General features: G+C 53.9%; 1 protein-coding gene across 6 annotated transcripts in view; it reads right to left on the reverse strand.

Annotated features, from left to right (window-relative positions):
• CCDC88C (coiled-coil domain containing 88C) overlaps positions 1-19,325 on the reverse strand; it is a 143,730-nt gene that overhangs the window by 30,011 nt on the left and 94,394 nt on the right. For all 6 annotated transcript variants that reach the window (NM_001102017.2, XM_059879049.1, XM_059879050.1 and 3 more), the window contains 9 exons: positions 19,103-19,247; positions 15,356-15,540; positions 11,334-11,471; positions 8,538-9,629; positions 6,159-6,286; positions 4,625-4,766; positions 4,035-4,223; positions 2,262-2,423; positions 864-1,141 (listed from right to left, as the gene is read on the reverse strand). In NM_001102017.2, coding sequence (NP_001095487.2) covers positions 864-1,141; positions 2,262-2,423; positions 4,035-4,223; positions 4,625-4,766; positions 6,159-6,286; positions 8,538-9,629; positions 11,334-11,471; positions 15,356-15,540; positions 19,103-19,247 — 2,459 coding nt within the window. The remainder of the gene's footprint in view (positions 1-863; positions 1,142-2,261; positions 2,424-4,034; positions 4,224-4,624; positions 4,767-6,158; positions 6,287-8,537; positions 9,630-11,333; positions 11,472-15,355; positions 15,541-19,102; positions 19,248-19,325) is intronic.

Here is a 19,325-nt window from a genome sequence, read left to right on the forward strand (position 1 = left end):
AGATGGCAAAAAGCACTCACTGCCGAAGCCAGTCATGGGTCTACAGAGGCTTCTCTCTACCATTCTGTTTAATTTCTATATACCTAAAATTAAAAGTTGTTTTAAACTATGATGCTGGAGGAGACTCTTTAGAGTCTCTTTGACAGCAAGGAGATCAAACCAGTCAATCCTAAAGGATATCAACCCTGAATATTCATTGGAAGGAATCATGCTGAAGCTCTAATACTTTGGCCACCTGATGTGAAGAGCTGACTCATTGGAAAAGACTGTTGCCGGGAAAGATTGAGGGAAGGAAGAGAAGGGGGCAACAGAGGATGAGATGGTTGGATGACATCATCGACTTCATGAACATGAGTTTGAGCAAGCTCCGGGAGACGGTGAAGGACAGGGTAGCCTGGCGTGCTGCAGTCCATGGGGTCACAAAGAGTAGGACAGGACTGAGAGACCCAACAACAAAAGGTTAAAAAAAAATGCAGCTCAGACCTTGAAAGGCAAGAACAGAACAGAAGGCAGGGTGAAGGGCATCAGTGTACATGAGCTGCTATGGTGAACTTCCTCCTTATTCTTGGTTTGGAGAGAAGAGAGAGGGAAGAAGAGACTCCTCACGGGAGCAGGGACCCCACACCAACAAGCAGTTTCCCTCAGCTGGGACTGGCCGCGACACCCCTTCTTCCCTGGGGATCCTCTGGCCACCCGTTCTCCAGCTGGTCTCACTCCGAACCACTGAGGGAGACTCTGATTTACTTCCCTTTGGGGAAGCTCCAGTGCCCCAGATGGTGTGAAGCCGCAGGCCAAGAGGAGACTTGCGGGGCACGGAGGGACACAAACCCGGGGGACCCGCCTGCCGGCCCGCCAGCGCGCACCTCTCGCCGAGCTCCTTGTGCTCCAGCTCCAGGTTGCGGTGCAGGGTCTTCAGGCAGCTGTGCTGGTGGATGAGGGCCTCGTACTCGGCGGACTGCCGCTCGTGGAGCGCCCCCAGGTGCTCGTGGTCCTGCAGCAGCGCCTGGTAGGCGGCCGTCAGCTGCTCCTGCTGCTTCTGCAGGCTCTCGTTCTCGCTCTCCTTGGCCGTCTGCTGGCTCTGCAGCAGTGCGTACTGGGCGCTGAGCGAGGCGCTCTGGGAGGTCAGGGTGGAGTTCTCCACCTGCCGAGAGGGAGACGGGGATGGAGGCTGACACGAGGGAGCGGGGACCCCCCCGGGCCAGGCAAAGACCCAGCTGGGACCAAAGACAGTTCTACTCGGACTTGAGGAATGGCTGGGGGAGGCCAGATGGTGTAACAGGCTGTCACATGGTGCTTAGTCCTGAAGTCTCTCCACAGATGTGACTTTCGGTGGCAAATGAGGCCCTATCTATGAATAAGCTCCTTGGATACCACCTTTGAATACTCTTAATTAAAAGCCTAGTTTTAAAAGAGCATCACTGAGGACACAGAATACCTGAACAACTTCCCTTAACTTAATTGACAGCTTCAGAACCCCCACCCAACATCCAAAATTATGAGCAACTGCAGGGAAGGGAACACTTCATAACTCATTCTGAGGTCAGAATTAACTACCTTAACATCAAGATGAGACAAAGATATGACAACTACAATCAAAACCCCAACAAAACAAAACTACAAACCCTATTTCCTTATTTTACTAGAATAATTTCCAACATCTTTGCCAGTCTCTTGTTTATCACCCCTGACCCATAAGTTACATACTTTCAGACCCCTTTCTCAGAAACTGCAATGAATAACTCTTAATTTTTTTCACAATCTATTAACTGTAAATAAATATCCACATCTTAAAATGCACGATCCAGAACACTCGTTTGGCTAGATGCTCTCAACAGACATGTGATACTCCATTTCACTCGTGGAGATGAAAAATTCACATTTGCTTCAGAAAGATCCTACCAGATCCTACGGTGAAGAAATGTGCTTGGCTTGGTTGAACTCAACTTATTTGATTCCAGAGTCTCTTTTCCCAAAAAATTCCTAAGAGCATCTCAAGAAATAGATTTTGGGAAACAGACAAGACTGCAAATAAAAGCAGGGAAATGAACTTTTTTTAGCCTGGGCAGCCAGGTGTTTAATCACTGAAAACTATTTTCAAAGATCCCGAGACTAGGAATCATGGTGTATGATGCATCTGCTAAAAAAAAGCCCCAAACTCTCCCTCTGCTTCGTCTTGCTGATTGGGAGTTGTGAGCATGCTGGTCCGGCCTCTAGGAGACAAGAAGCATCCTCCCCGCGAGGCTGGCCCGCCCGGCCCTCACCTGCAGCTTGGCCGTCTGTGTCTGCAGTGTGGTGTTATGCTCCTGCAGGAAGGTGCTCTGCTTCTGCAGCGTCAGGATCTGGCTGCTGAAGGCCGTGTTCTGGGTCTCCAAGTGCTGCAGCTGTTCCTTGAGCAGCTGCTTCTCAGCCTGCAGGGCCGCATTCTGGGGGAGGGAAAGGCATGGGACTGATCAGATGCCAGTTCTGTACCTGCTTCCCTTGTGGCTCAGCTGGTAAAGAATCCACCTGAAATGAGGGACACCTGGGTTTGATCCCTGGGTTGGGAAGATCCCCTGGAGAAGGGAAAGGCTACCCAGTCCAGTATTGTGGCCTGGAGAATTCCATGGACTGTATATAGTCCATGGGGTCGCAAAAAGTCAGACACGCCTGAGCGACTTTCACTTCACTTCTTCCATACCTGCTAAGTGGCAGCGGGGACCTGAGTTGCTGGGAATGAGAACCCTCAAGAGTTGATGCTTTGGGGGCTAAAGCCAGACTCCATTAAGTAAGAGAAGTAACACTTTCCCTCTTAGAAAGACAATAGCATCAGAAAAAAAATTTTTTTTGTCCATGTTTTCATGATAGAAATGATGGGGATACACATGATGGGGGTCTTGCAAGGAACCTGAGCATGTGAGTGTGAGACAAGGGTGAGCTGGAGTTAAAGCTGCTTTCTTTAAAGTTATCTGTCTTTAATGCTTCTCTCTGTTTTCTGTCGCTCACCCTGAGAATGCATGTCTGTGAGCTTGCCCAGGACAGGAGTCAGGGCCTGTGCCCACAGCCTCATCCCACTCAGGGGTGACAGCAGGTAGGTTAAGGCGGTTCATCCTCTGCGAGGCAAATGAAGGCCAAGCAAAATAGGCCACCGACTGGACTAGGATGTGTGGGTGGTGGTTGTGGCCTGTCCCTTACCAGTATAGGGCTTAGGGTCAAGTTTCGTACACTCTATCTCACCTTTTTCATCTGTCAAATGAAAACCATCACTATCTACTTCATAAGGCCATTGGGGGGACATCAAAGGACATCAAGTGTTTAGACATGCATGGACAAGCTTGTTCTGTAAAGGGCCAGACAGCAAATATCTGGAGGTCTGCTGGTCGTGTGGTCTCTGTCTCAACACTGACCCGCCGCGGGAAGGCAGCTCCACACAACGTGGAAGCAGAGGGTGTGTCTGTGGGCCAATAACGTCTTATTCATGAAAACAGGTGGAGGACTGTGGTGGACGGTCGACCCCCGGCAGAGCCGTGAATCACAGAGCCCCGTGGAAACGGTGCGGGTGTAGACGCTCCAGGCCCAGTGATGTGCTGGGAGGCAGAGAGCGCGTCTTCGGGGAAGACGTGCACACACCCTTTCAGTTAGAAACTCTGAAGAGGGACCTCCCTGGTGGTCCAGTGGTTAAGAATCGGCCTTCCCCCGTAGGGGACACAGGTTCGATCCGTGGTCGGCGAACGAAGATCCCACGTGCTGCAGGGCAACTAAGCCACGTACCACAGCTACTGAGCCCATGTGCAACGACTAACATCTGACATAGCCAGAAATAAATGAACAATTTAAGATAAATAAATAAAATGCTCACTTAAAAAAAAAAAAAAAAAGAAAAAAGGCTGAAGGGATCTCAAGTGGAAAGGAGCTCACAGGACCTGCCAGGAAATACAAGAAGTGGCTGGTGAGACCTGTGTCAATCTCAACAGCTCCTGCTGCCCAGGGTCCTTCCTGGTGATGTGAATTCCCACTCCACCTACACGACGGTTCATGGACGGCCTCTCCCCACTCACGTTGCGCTCCAGTTCGATGGCCCGGTCCTTCACACGCAGCAGCTCCATCGTGGCCTCCTTGTGGCTGGGCGCCCAGGGATCCTTCCCCTGGTGACCCTCGACCGACGTCCCCATAGGGTGTTTGAATGAGTTTTGTGCCTGCGTCCCCCCTTCCTGGCTCTGCTTGAGGATCTCACACTCCTTCTTCAGCTGTGGGAACAGGAGTGCAGACTTGGGGCAGGAAGGGGCCCAGCTGGGGGCCCCCTGCACCAAACCATCTCCTCGCCCAGCACTGGCGCGGACCCGCCAGGCACCTGCCTTTGCTTTTGCAGGGGGCACACACAACCTCCATCCTGCATGTTACCCCCTCCCTGTAGATGGGATTGAAGGGCAGCACTGGGACCCAGCCCCGACTTCAGCTACATGACTGTGGCCAGTCTCCTCCCTCCCCTGAGCCTTGGGTGTCCTCTCCACAAAAACCTGCCCCAGGACACGGGCATCCAAGTCGCCCCTCTGCCACCCAGGTGAGGGTCTGGGAAAGGTGAGGCAGGCATCTCACAGCCACGACCCCTGGCCTGTCTCAGGGCGGGTTGGGGGGACGCTGCTCTTACCACCTGGATCTCGTTCTGCAGCTGGTGATTCAGGCTGGCTTTCTCTTCTACCTGCGCTTCTAAGAAAGCAATCTTTTCTTCTTTCATGGAGAGTGTTGTTTTTAAAGCTGATTCATTTATGCTCTCCAAAATCTTGTATTTCCTGAAAAAATAAAAATACATGGTAGTATTTATCTGTCTCTTCCTCCCACAAGCTCCCAGTCTCCCAGCTGCCCTCAAGGCCCTCCTGCATTAAGCTGGTTTCTTCATCTTGTTGAAGGATGTGGCCCAGAAAGACCGCAGGAGCCAAACACCGTCACCCAGAGCCCTTCCCTGGACTCCTGGTATAAACACATCTGGGACACTCGTAAATGAAACGTTATGGCTATAGTGTTCCAGGCGTCATCTTAGAGAAGTACTGTTATGCCCATTTTACAGATGGGGAAACTGAGTCTCAGAAAGGTTAACGAATCCATCCACAGTGCTAGGTAAGTGGTAAATCTCTGTGGACTTGTAGCCACACCAAAAGGACATCATGTTGGTTACAAGTCCAACAAAAGTCCAAGATGCTGGATTTCTTGGAAAAGCGAGATCATTCAGGAAAGCACTGCAGGCAAAGTAGCAACAGTTCAACTTTAAAAATCAAAGTGCTGGGCCCAGTGGTTAAGAATCCTCCTGCCAGTGCAAGGGACGCCAGTTCGATCCTTGGTTTGGGAAGATCTTCCATGCCGCGGGGGCAACTAAGCCGGTGGGCCACAACTACTGAGCCCACGAGCTGCAACCACTGAAGCCCGATGCCCTAGAGCCCGTGCTCCACAAGAGAAACCACCACAGCGAGGAGCCCGCGCACGGCAACTAGAGAGTCGCCCCTGTTCACTGCAGCTAGAGAAACCCCAGTAAAGACCCAGCATGGAGGGGTGGTGGGGAGAGAGCGAAAGAAAGAAAAAGAGGAGAGGAGAGAAAGAAAGAGAAAGAAAGAATGGCAGGCTGGTTTAAAAAAAAATCAAAGGGCTGGTGGAAGGACAAGGGAACAAATGGGTGGAACACAGAGGATCCTTAGGGCAGTGAAAACACTCTGTATGACCCCAGAGGGGTGCATACATGTCGCTATATATTTGTCAAAACCCACAGAACGTGCAACACCAAGAGTGACCCCAATGTCACCTGTGAACTCTGGCTGATGACCTGTCAGTGTTACCGCATGTACCATTCTGGTGGGGGGTGGGGTGTTGATGGTTGGAAAGGGTATGCATGTCAGGGGGCAGGGGTCCACAGGTAATCTCTGTACCTGCCCCTCAGTTTTGTTGTGAATTTAAAACTGGCCTGAAAGAGCCTAACTAGAAAAAAAATCAGGAAGCCTTTTCATTGGACAAAAGAAATCCCCTTCCACTCCCTGCTTGGAATCTCCAGGAAGGAGGCCTGGGATAGAAAGCCCCATGCGACAAGAGGCCCTTGGGTGTGGAGACTAAATGCAGCACTGGGGGGTGGGGCGTGGAGCCTGCGGGGTGTGGGGTGCATGGACTCCTGCAGCCACCCGGGGCGGGTAGGTCCTCACGGGTCGCCGTTGCTGTTGTCATCCTGCAGCAGCATCTCCTTGTGGAGGCCGACCTTCTCCAGCTCCTGGCTCAGTTTGTCCAGCTCACTGCTCAGCTTCTGGCTCTTCAGCTTCTCCTGCACCAGGTCCTGTGGGGACAGTGAGGATAAGCGTGGGCCAGGAGCCCAGCAGATGCGGCAAGAGAGACAGACACAGGCCCATCTCAGGGCAGAGCAACCGTCTTCTCGAGTCACGGCCAGCTCGGGAGTCTCGAGGGACAAGCAGGTGGTTCTATGTGGACAGTGGACCCCGGGGATGTCTTGAAGGGAAGGGGTGAACACACCTTCCCAGGCCCTGGGGTTCAGGACACGAGGCCATGCAGCAGTGTGTCTGGGAAGGACTGAACATGTTCCAAACACATCCAGAGACGCGTCTGAGATACCATTTATGGTGACCTTTGAGGAGCAGGTTTGAATTCTTCCAACACGACTGCCTTTTCTATGAAGTGATGTAATTAAAGGCCCATTGCAGGGAATTTAGAACATAAGAAAAAAATATAAAGGGGAGAAAGATTTTACTTTTAGACAGGTTTTGATTTACTTTTCGAAAGTGGATGTTGACCTCATCTAGGAGTTCACTTACTGTGGTCCACACCTCTGTAGCTTTCCAGGCAGCTACCAATTTCTGCCCGGTGACATAGCTACATGCCCTCACATGGACACCTACCACACCCCAAGGCCTGGAACCCCTAACACATTTGGTGATGTTTGCTGAACATTCCAGGGTCGCTCCCCAGGTGTGGCATGGAAGGGCCGGTACGTGACCTTACAGCTGCCTCACCTCTGCCGCGGGAACCACCCTAACCCCACGGGTTAGGCGTGGGGTTAGGATGGGGGAGCCATAATGTCAAAGCAGACTGGACTACTGAGCCCCAGCACAGAGGACAGGCTCCATGGAGAGTCACCTGGACTCACACGAGAAACCAGCCTTGGACAGGATGAGCCCCTGAGACTGTGGGGTTGATCGTTACTGCAGCAAAGCCTAACCAATGCTTATGAGGCAGGGGCTACTGCCTGAGTTGGTGTCTTGTATCTTCCCCACAGCATGGTGATCTGTTGCACTGACAGTCAGTAATATATACACATATGTATATATTTAACATGGAGACCTTTCTGTGTTCTCAAATTTCCTTTTCTTCCTTAGCACACAGCTAGAACATTTCTCAGCCTCCCCAGCAGTTAGGTGCAACTCTGTGACCCAATTCTGCATCAAGAGGTGTGGTCCTTCTTTTCCGCATCTACCTGCTGCAGGTAGGTCCACCGTGGGATGGCCGAGCCACAGGATGGAGGAAGCCAGGTGCCTGTGAACAGCCACAGTGAACTTCCACATGTGGGGAGACCCAGCTTCTGTGATGTGCCAGGGAGATGCTGAAGTCATTTACCAGAGCAGTGACTCACCCTAACACATGCAGGAAAGCCCAGATGACCACACAAAAAAATATCAGGGAGAAGTAAGGTGTTCACCAAGAAGACTTAAAAATTTGGACCCTTTCAAGTGTAATTGCACTTCGAGGTATATATCCTAAGGAAATAGGTATCTGTGAAGGTGTACTGTTAGGAGGCCCAGTGTTATTTAAAATAGTAGGAGGGACTTCCTTGTGGTCCAGTGCAGGGGGTGTGGCTTCCCTGGTTCCCGGCTCTGCCAGGTCAGGGAGCTGAGATCCACATGCCTCTCGGCCAAAATACCGGGACACAAACAGAAACAATACTGTAATGAACTCAATAAAGACTTAAAAAAAATAAAACAGTGGGAAAACTCAGAAATAATCTGATTGTCCAAAACACGTGCTAGTGTGTGTTAGTCGTGTCTGACTCTTTGCGACCCCATGGACTGCAGCCCTACCAGGCTCCTCAGTCCATGGAATTCTCCAGGCAAGAATACTGGAGTGGGTCGCCATTCCCTTCTCCAGGGGATCTTCCTGACCCAGGGATTGAACCAAGGTCTCCTGCATTGCAGGCAGATTCTTTACCGTGTGAGTGGCCAGGGAAGTAATCACAGTAAATCTACCTCACAGCCATTAGAAATTGTGGCTTGAAAGCTATTTAGTGTAATGAGAAAAGGTGAAGTTAAGTGAAAACCAGAGCAGGGCTAAGGTGTACAAAGCAGGGTACCAAGTGTGTGTATCCAGAAATGCACAAGGAAGAGGATGGAATAAAATACCCCAGGCACCGGCTGTCTCCGGGCAGTCAGATCCTAACAGGGTACGTCTACTTCCTCTTCATGCTTTCGGGCGTCATTCTGGTTCGAAGCAGGGGGCACGTGCCAGGGGCCTCCCGCCGTCCCACCTCAATCCCACAGCACACACGGTGTGGCCCGGCGGCCCCGCGGCCCCCGGCTCACCTCCCTCAGTGTGGTCAGCGTCCTCGTGTGCATGGTGACCTGCTTGGTGAGGTCCCTGTTGTCCTTCTCAAGCTCCTTGAGCTTGCCGGCCGCGTCCCGGCAGCGGGCCAGCTCCTTGTCCAGCGCGCGGCTCTCCCTCTCGGCGGCGGACAGCTTGGCGGAGCTGTCGTCCAGGACGGCATCCTTGAGCTCCACCTGCTGCCACAGCCGCCGGGCCTCTTTCTCCAGCAGCTTCTTGTCCTTCTCCAGCTGGGCCACCTCCTGCTCCAGCGCCTTCCGCTCCTGCTCAGCCCGTTCGAGCTGCCGGTGGGCCAGCCGGAGGGCCTCCAGGTCCCGCCGCAGGCCCTGGTTCTCGGCCTCCAGTTGCCCCAGCTCCCGCTCCAGGGCCTGTGCCTTTTGGCTGCCGCTGTCCAGGCTCTGCTGCAGCCGCAGGTTCTCGGCGCTCAGGCTCTGGTAGCTGAGCTCCAGGCGCTCCGACTTCTTGCCCAGCGCCTTGAGCAGCTCCACGCTCTTCCTCAGCTCCTGCTTCTCACGCTCCAGCTCCTGGTTCTCGCGCTCCATCTGGGCCACCTTGGCGCCCGTGAAGCGCATGGCCTCCACCATCCGGCGCAGCTCCAAGTTCTCCTCGTCCAGCTGCCGGTTGTCCTGCTCCAGGCCGGCCAGCTGCACCGACACGTTCTGCAGGGCGTCCAGGGACTTGCGCAGCTGCCGGTTCTCCAGCGCTAGCCCGTGGCTCTCGCGCTCCGCGGCCTCCGCCCGCTCGCCCGCCGCCTGCAGGGCGCTGGCCCTCTGCGCCAGCCTCCCCTTCTCCTCCTCCAGCCGCCCCTTCTCCTCCTCCAGCTGCCCCAGCTCCCGCTCCAGTGCCTCGGCTCGGCCTGCCTTCTCTTGCGCCTGCTCCAGCGCCCGCTGCAGCTGCTGCTGCTCCAGCTCCAGCCTGCTCAGCCGCCCGCTGGTCTCTGCCACCGTCCTGTGCAGGGCTTTGTTCTCCTGCTCCACGTCCTTGGCGCGGGCCTCGCTGCTGACCTGAGACCTCTCCCGCAGTGTCCACACTGCCTGGTTGAGATGGTCCTTTTCTTGCTCAAGGTCCTTGATCTGGGGGAAAACACGATGGGAGAGACATTGGCTGTTGCACAAACATATTGTGATCTGGGGCTGAAGTCTGGTTTAATCTGGTGACCAAAGCCCAGGCCCTAAAAGACCATTCCCCGCCGAAGTCCTAATGGTATTACTGTACAGCACAGAGAACTATATCCAATAACTTGTAATAACCTATAATGGAAAAAGCATATGCATATATGTGTACATATATTTTTTTATACACATACACCCACATATGGGCTTCCCTGGTGGCTCAGCGGTAAAGAATCCGCCTGTGATGCAGAAGATGCAAGAGACCTGGGTTTGATCCCTGGGTCGGGAAGATCCCCTGGAGGATGGCATAGCAACCCACTCCAGTGTTCTCGCCTAGAGAATCCCGTGGACAGAGGAGTCTGGCGGGGTATGGTTCACAGGGTTGCAAAGAGTCAGACATGACTAAAGCAACTGAGCAGAGACCCATGAACGCATGCACATACATATCTGAATCACTTTGCTGTATGCCAGAACTGAACTATAGTTCAATTGAAAAAACAAAAATCCCTAAAGTTCCTAGGGGCAAACATGGACACGAGGTAACGAGCGTGGAGACCCTTAGGAAGACACTTCAAGTTAAAATGCCTTCAGGGCGGCCAGGAAGATGTAGAAACAGAAACCCCTCTCTCCCTCTTACTGAAAACGATGGAAGTTGATTCCCTTGGTATGCTCGTCCTGGCCGCTCGCCTCTGTAGGCTCCCCTGAGGCCACTCCTCACCTGCAGACCCTGCACACTGTCTTCCCTCTGCCCTGGACGGCCCTCCCCTGGCCTTCAGCATCCTGACTCCTCTCCATCCTCCAGGGCTCCGCATGTGAGCGGCAGCCCCTCAGGGACAGCCTTGCACCCCGACTCCTCAGCGCCTGTACCCAGCAGGATTCTCTCCGTTTACTCCCTCAAGAGCACACGTCTGGGATCGCCTTGCTTGTCATCTTTTGCCCTCCACGTAAGCCACATCCTGCCAGGGACCCTGCCTGTCTTTTCTCCAAACATGGCACTATCCCATCCCCTCTTTTTTTGCTCCAGCTCAGCGCCTGAAAAACTCAAATACTTGAAACCTCGGCCTCCCCTCACAGGTAGGGGGTAGTCGCGTGTTGAGTGTGACCAATGAATGTGACAGAAGGTCCCAGAGCGGAGGGGGGCAGTGGGGAGTGGCTCTCTGCTCCTCGCCCTCCCGTTCTTTCTCTCATTCCTCGAGGGCATGCGGCAGTCCCAGCTAAGGCCGGCAGAGGAGGAGGAAGAGCCTGGCCCCTGCCCGGCATCACAGAGCCGCCACACCAGCCCTGGACTGCCTCCCACCTCAGGCGTGAGGCAAATAAACCTCAGGGGCTCAGCAAGGCGCGACAGATGTTGGGAGCCAGATTGTTCTCGGTCACGCGGGGCTGTCCTGTGTGACGCTGGACATCTAGCTCCACCCACCACACGCCAAGAGCATCTCCTCTCTCCTGTCATGACACCCGTCTCAGGCGCTGCCAGTGTCCCCGCCGGGTGGGGGGCACACCCACCCCCACCACTGAACAAGAGTGGCTGGTTTGAGCTGCAGCTAGGCCAGATGCCTGGTCACCGGTGTTTCCCCTACAGACTCCCGGGAAATGGCTAAATCCTGGACTACTCTCCCTCCTGCAGGCAGGAGTTCCGGGACAGGCATCCATTCCCAGAGGACCTACCTGCCGGGCTTTGTCAGCCTTCAGGGTCTCCATGTCGCTCTGCAGCTGTTCCTTCTCTTTGATGAGCTCCTCGCTCAGGGTCTCCAAATCCTGGTTACTCTGCTTCTCTCTCTCCAGCTGGGTCTTTAACTTCTCAATCTGCGGAGCCAGAAGACCCAGACGGGCAGCAGTGAGCCTCACAAAGTGATCTATATTTTAAAATCAACTCAAAACCCATCAGCCCCACCCAACATTTGAACGGGCCTTTTTCTCAAGGGAAAGTGGCCCGGCCTTGCTCTGAAGGGACCTCCGCACACCCTCGACCCTCAGCTCCCAGCCCGCGGCTTGCATTTCTAGCTCGTGGAAGTGGAAGGCCATGGGCACCATTGGTCAGCTTCTTTCAGCCGACCTCTCTCTCCTCATTCTCAATGCCATGGGCCCAAGTGCCCCCAGGGTTCCTTGCTCTCATCTCAGGCCTTATCCACTGTCCCGAGGGTCAGACCACATGTCTGGGACCACCACGACTGGATGCCCCACAGATGCCACTTGGTAACACTCCGGTTCACCCAGATGCTCAGAGAGGTCTGCGGACAAGCCCTTGCTTCCTCTTTCACCCTCCAGTAATTCTGTCTCCAAGCCCTGCCTTCTCTACCCAAGCTTCTCTATTGCCGCTGCCTGCCTGGGGCTGGGCCACCTTCCCCTGGCCTGGAAAACCACCCCATCACCTCCTTGACACCAAGCTCTTCTGCTGAGATCCACCAGCCCGACCTTCCTAAAACAGGAACTACTATTTCATGGTGCCTAACACCTGGATAAGGTGGTGGACAAAGATTCTGACTCAGTGGGTCCAGGGCAGCACCTGAGACTGGGCTCCCAGGAGAAGCCCCTGCTGCTGCCTGCACTGGGAGGGCGTCCAGGCTGCTGGTCCCCTTCCCACCAAACCCCTCGGCAAGGGGGCACTGGAGCTCGGCAAGAGGCATGACTCTGGTGCCACGGGGACAGGGTTCAGATTCCGGTCCCTCCCTACTAACGGTGTGACCACGAGCAAGTCTCCATAGCTGATGCAGGAGCAGCAGTGAGCATCCTCGTGAGCGTCACTGTGCTGTGCTTGGCACGTGCTGGCAGGCGGCAGGTGCAGCAGTGCTCGCTGCCCCTTCCTGCGAGAGCGCGGCCTCACCACCTACAGATCTTCTGTCTGCATTTTGACATGGTCCTAAAGGATCCTGGAGAAGGAAGTGGCAACCCACTCCAGGATTCAGGTCTGCGAAATCCCATGGACAGAGGAGCCTGGTGGGCTACAGTCCAAGGGGTCGCACACAGTCGGACGTGACTGAGCGACTAAACAATAAGGGATCCTGATGTGCTGGTTTGGGACAGCTCTTCTAAAAAGATGGATCGCAAAGACCAGATGGGTCTCAATGCTTTGAAAGATCTTGGACTCCAGCCCATCAATCAACCTCTGGGGTAAGACCCTGAGATGTCCAGTGACCTTTGTGAGCAGCAGGCCTGGAGTTGCTGCAGTTCAGCCTGTCTGAGCTGGGGCCTTGCACGGAGAGGTGTCCAAAGCTCTTGGAAGGATCGCTGCCCGTGGGCAGGCTCTGTCTACTTGTCGTACTTTTCCTTTCTGGCTCATGGGTCTGGGAGCTCTCAAACCTCCACGGGAGGAAGCAGCGGGCATGCTCCTTCCCCCACCAGTGGGCAGACTTGGGCCAAGCAGGACCCATACTCAGGTCATCACATCACCTCGTCAGCACTTCAGCCCCGCACCCCAAGCCGGGCACCTCAGGACGGGGGAGCCTGGCCCAGCTGGGGCCAACAGGAAAATGAACTGTGATGTGGTGTGCGTCTGAGTCATCCTCAAAAGAGGAGTGCAGGGCGGGGGTCGAACTGGGGGGGTGTATTCCAGCCCTGCTGTGTCCTCACTGCGAGGCTCAGGCAAGTCACTGAGCTCCTCTGGGCCCGTGACCTCCTGGGTGGGGAATGAGAGAGCCAGGCTGGCCCCCATGGGGCCTGGGGCTTCACCAATTGACTGAGGAGTGCCAGCTGGTGCCCAGACACACCGCATGGGAAGATCGGGACAGTGGGATGGCTGAGGCCCGGGAAAGGAAATTCCGACAAACTGAGCCGGATGAAGGCCCAAGGGGCCTGGGGGTGAGTCCTCCCACCGGGGCTGTGGTGTCTGCCCATCCATCATCAGAGAGCACCTGTCGGTGCCGGACTTGGGGTGTGTGTGGAGGGAGGAGGAGAACGTGAAGCCACACCTGCTGGGCCGGGACAGGGTCATTCAGACGGAGGGCAGGCTAAGTAAGACAGCAAGAGGTACTCTGGAGGGCAGAAGGCCGCCTCCCAGGGCTCCCAGCACCGGATACAGGACAGGTCTGGGAACCGTGGCACCTCCCTCCTGCCAGGGACTCTGTGCCAAGCCCTGTCTCTTAAGGACTGTGGCAGGAGAGGGCTGGTGTCCCACCAGGGAACCGAACCCAGAGGAACCGGGAGGGTGGGACCCGAGAGATGGGGGCTGAGCAGTACGGCCAGGGGGGTATATTCACTGCCCCTCCTCTGTGCAGGGGTGCGGGGCCGGGGTGGACCACGAGGGCTGGGAAAAACGTGAGTGCTCACCTCGGAGGCCTGCTGCGAGCTGGGCCAGAGCTATTACATCGTGGGCTTTGTGCAGCAGACCCGTGAGGACCTGCGGAGCCGATGGTTCTCATCTTTCTAAAGGTGGATTCTTTTCCTCTTGGCTGAGATCGAAATGCCACTTATAAAGACATCTCCTGTGCTAGGCCCATGTGAATCTAAAAAACCTAGCTGCCTTCCCCACGCTGTTCTGGGTTGAGACATGGCATGAGATGGGATGGGGTAGGGGTTATCTATTGTCCTATGAAGCCAGGACAAGATATTTGTTGGCAGAAATGCTGCAAGGCACACAAGGCTTCAAAGGGACAAGAAGAGTGAGTGATCAAGCCTGGGAGGTCCCATGAGGGGGCTCCAGAGACCCAGTCACAGGAGGAGGAGGGGCTGTCCCAAACCCATCTCAGAGATAAGGAACCAGCAGAGTCAGGACCAGCGGTGCCCAGGTCTCTGCCTGTGGCTGGTGGCCCTCCCACTGCCCATGCAGCCTCAGTAAATGATGCTGGCAGGACTCATGGGCAGGTGGGACGGCTCAAAGCACCAAGCCTGTATGGTGGCCAGCAAGCAAGCGTGCTCACGCTCTCACCCTCAGCTGGACGTTGACAGCTACTGTGCTCAGAGCCTTCAAATGTGATTGTGCCACGGCAGCGTGATGTACTGATGCCCTCTGACCTGGAGTGGCCAAAGCCACGGAAGCCATCCCTAGCCTCTCAAGGACCCTTCCTGTGCCTGAGACTGACTCCCCAGTGCAAATGGGGGTCCCTGTAACCACAGAACGAAGACTGGTCTGTAAGCCCCTGTCTGCCCTCCCAGATGTCTGGGTTTTACTGTGCTCCTGGGAAGACCCAACAGCTGTCCCGAAAGGCAAATGCAGTTTGGCCCTCTCTACTTCTCCATCCCATAAACCCAGAGGGAGAGGTGGGTACTGGTCCTGTTCACCACCAGCAGTGCCCAAAAATGTCCACCAACAGTCCCTACCCCCCATACATGTATGTGTGCATGGCTTACATCATTGCTTCCTCTCCCCTATGCCCCCTAATAGTCCACTGGTTTCTTCTCACTGAACACTTATTACATACCAGACCCCTCACATACACAAACCCATCGAGTCCTTGCAACATCTGTTAGACGGGAAGCCCACGAACCCCATTTCAGAGATGAAGACAAGGAGGCACACAGAGGTCACACCTTCAGGGTCGTGCAGGCACAGGACCCGCTGTCTGCTGACTGCTCTCTACGACTGCTCGTTCCTCTGTTATAGTTAACTGCGGCTGCACTGGCTTCTGCTCTCCTCTCAGCTGCGCATCCTCACTTATACCTGTCCCCTTACCAGCCTCCAGACGGCAGACCGGGCTGGGGGAGGGGTATCCACCTGCCCGACACTCCCCCCACCCCACCCCCGGCAGGGTTACCTTCTTGATGAGCTGCTGGTTCTCCTTCTGCAGCTCCCCGCACTTGAGGGTGCTCTCCTCCAGTGCCAGGGACGCGTCGCGCAGCCCCTGGATGGTGCTCTGGAGGCTCTGGTTCTCCTTCTCCAGCTTCAGGATGCGGCTGGAGGCGCACTCATTCAGCTCGAACACAAACGACTTCCTGGAGGCTGAAGCACAAAGCCGAGTCAGCCCCAGGCTCCAGCTGCGAGCCAGGCGCATCAGGCACCCCATGCCGTGGTTTGAGGGGCTGGGAAGGGGGTCCCAGGGGCCGGCTGGGGGGTCTCCTCCATTTCACAGGGTACTGTCACAGTCAGTGCCTAAAAGTCCCTCAGACAGCGACAGTCCTCTGCTAGCTCAGCTGGGCCCAGAGCTTCAGAGGAAAGCAGGTTGCAGCGAAGACGCCAATGCAAAAGTTAAAGATCATGTCAACTGCTGGGAACCATTTTTTATCAAGTGGCTCACATGACCATACAACTCAAGGATCTTAGAGACTAGCAGAGATGGAAAATAGACAATATTTTCTGTTCCAGCTCTGAAAGCAACGGGAGTATGGGTGGCTCAGCAGGAGGGGCACAATAATCGACTAGTTATGTCTGCCACAGGTGGCAGAAGGCTCCGTGGGTACATATGCCCAATACTTGCCATCCCTGGATAAGGTCCCCTGAATGGAGATTTCATTTTGTAATTTCATGATTACATTGGGGGGGAAAAAATGAGAGAGTTTATGTAAATTGCTTTAAAAATTCTAAGTGTAAGAAGGAAATCTAAAAAAGGGGGGATATATGTATACGTATAGCTGGTTTACTGTATTGCACAGCAGAAACTGTCACAACACTAGAAAGCAACTACATGCCAATAAAAATTTTAAAAAATCTCACCCTTTATAAGTATAAAAAAGAAAATTAATGCAAATATTATTAATTTTACTTTCTACTTTTCTAGTATAAGTTTCCTTCCACAAACTGATATACCCATAGTACCAATTTTCTACATATGATTCAGTTGCTTCCTAATCTCTATTTGATTTTTTTCTTTGATCGAGGAGTTTCTTAAGGGTATATTAATTCATTTCCAAATATTTGGTTGTTTTCTTAAAAAAAAAAAAACAAACCTAAATGTGATGAAAATATAAGCTAAAGCTAGAAAGAGGAAGATTATTTATTCCAGCGGTCCCCAACCTTTCTGGCACCGGGGACTGGTTTCATGGAAGACAATTTGTCCACAGACTAGGGTGGGGGAGGGGACGTGGACCAGTACCAGTCTGTGACCCGGGGGCTGGGGACCCCTGAGCTGTTTCCTTTCAAAAAGCTCAAATGCATATGGAGAAGGGGGGCAGTGGGCACAAACCCGAGAGTCAGGAACGGGAGTTCTTAGCTCCTTCCTGCCACCAGCGGGTGCATGACTTTAGGTAAGTCACGGGATTTTAGGTGAGTCTTGGGACTTTTCCAGGAGGAGAAAGGAACGCGAATGAAAGCCCTCGAAAGAAAGGGCTGGGGTTGTACTGTCCTCACTTGTCTCAACAGTGTTACATACTGAGCTCTGGGAGCCTGATCTGAAAACAGGGCTGCACCCTTACCTGCCTCTTACTCATCACCTCCAGGGGCGAGGATACAGGCAGGACGATGGCATCCAGAGTGAGCACATCGAACCGGACACAGACGTGTATGTTCAGATCCTTTGGGCGGATATCCTAAGGTCTAAAAGGCATCCGCCACCCTCTCTGAGTTCTCATCTCCCACCAAGAACAGCAGTTCAGAACCCACCAGCCTGAATGTCCTCAAGACCCCAAGCAACAACAGGCAGCACGGCAGGGGAGGTGGACAAAGGTCCACAGCCCAGGTCCAGCGCTGACACACACCAGCACATGTGCTCGCCACACACGAAACTATGCCGCAGACAAAACAAACCTCAGCTGAAACCCCATTAATTCAGAGCCTGTGATTGTTTGGATGGTACCATGGCATTTGTGAAAAATGAACATTTTTCTAGTGGGGTAAAACATTATAACATAAAATTCACCATTTTAAAGCTCTGTGGCATTAGATGCACCCCCAGCGATGTGCAACCACCTTTACTATCCCCCTCCACACCTTTTCATCATCCCAGACTGAAACGCTGTACCCATGGGGAGTAATTCCTAAGGGTCCACAGGTTTAACAACACAGCTGACCACAAGCCTCCTCTCCTCTTCCATAAAAGCCAGTGCTTCAGAGACGATCACGATGACACAAGAGTTCATTACTGAGTGCTATGCTCATTAGCACCCAAGCAATCAGAGTGATGGGATCTATTTTAGTGGGACTGTGGCTGTAAGAACAGCATCCTTTAGTGTGCCGTGGGCCAGGCATAGCATCGAGCTTCACCGCTCCTGTGAGGCAGCTTCGTTATCCCCACTTTACAAATAAGGAAATTGAGTCTAAAAGAGGTCACCCAGCTAACAAGCGGAGGAGCCAGGACTTTAAGCCAGGTCTTTCTTGACTCAAGAAGCCACCACACCACACATGAAAAAGTATATTCAGGCTCTACTTGCATTATGCCCTCATTCAACCTAATGTTCAATAGCTCCTAGCTAAGCACTAGGAGTTGGGAACATCGAGAATAAATCATGCTCACTGATCTGAAAGGGCTCATACACTATACTGAGTAGTCTGAAGGAGCAAGGCTTTCCAACCCCCACAGGCCACCCTGGTCTCTTACAGAAATACTCCTAAGTCTAGGACTGTCCCTGGCAGCCTGCACCACCTCTCTGCTCCACCAGGGGGCAGTGGTCCTCCCCAATGGACCTACTCTCCTCTCAGGGCTAGGAATCAGAGTGATCCCACCCTCAGCCCCCAGCACAGGGTACAGGCCCCAAAGCACAGACAAAGCTCACTCCTCTCACAGGCTGGTAGTTTAACAAACTGATGTTTGGTTTGGAACTGATGGGACACCCCTTGAAGAGAAGATGTTTTCCAGCTACGTTCAACAAACTTTCTACTGTTTGGGGGGATGCTTATGGGAATTGAAAAAGGTGACTCCCAGCCCAGCTGAAAGCCCTACCTTGCTCTGCACAGCTCTAAGTAAACAATAACTCGCTCCATCACAGGCACGTGTGCTATTTCTGAACACAGGAACTGGCTTATTGTTTGCTGGGCACCGAAGCTTCCTGCCGCAGTGCTGACTGCTGCCCCACCCACCTTTCCCTGGCCGAGACGCCCCGTCTGTCTCGAACAGGGACAGCGGTGCAAGCCAGAAGAGGCCTGGGTCCTGGAGAAGCAGCCACTTAGCAGCCCCCGCCCGGGGAGACAGAGAACAGACTGCATCCGTCTTGCCCAATTATGCAAATAAATGAGAAAATCATGCCCAGGATACACTCATAGCGGGGATGAGTGACCACTGGGGATGTCTCCTGCCATCCAGGGCTTTCAACCGTCCACAGATAGGCCTCTGATGCCCTCCGGGCGTCAGCGCGCGGTAATCTGCAAGCTCCTGGGACTGTCCATATGGGAACTGGGAAAGCTGGCAACACTTAATTTGTGTTTCATGTCCTGACATCAAGGCTGCCAGACCCCTCCTGCTCTCCTTGGGGAGAAGGGTAATGAAACAGTTCCAAATGGCACTTGAAGGAAATCCTATTTACTCGGGGTGAATGGATGGCCTGACACGGAAGATTTAGAGCCCAGGGCTCGGCTCCCTGGATGAGGAAGCAGCCGCGGGCTGGGCGGCTCCCGGGCACCGGGCGCCCCCTACCGTCCGACAGGTCTGCGTTCTTGGACAGCTGCTCCAGCTCCCAGCCGAGGTGGGCGGACTCGTTCATGCTCTGCTTCTGAGCAATCTCCAGGACCATGTTCTCCTCCAGCAGCTCCTCTATTCGCTTCTTATCTGTGTCCCGATCCTAGTGCGGGAAGAAAGATGGAGTGAGAATGTGGCTGGGGGACCCCTCTGGACAGGCCCTGGTCCTGGTGTATCCACC

The sequence above is a fragment of the Bos taurus genome, chromosome 21 (assembly GCF_002263795.3).
Source record: "Bos taurus isolate L1 Dominette 01449 registration number 42190680 breed Hereford chromosome 21, ARS-UCD2.0, whole genome shotgun sequence".
Lineage (NCBI taxonomy): Eukaryota > Metazoa > Chordata > Mammalia > Artiodactyla > Bovidae > Bos > Bos taurus.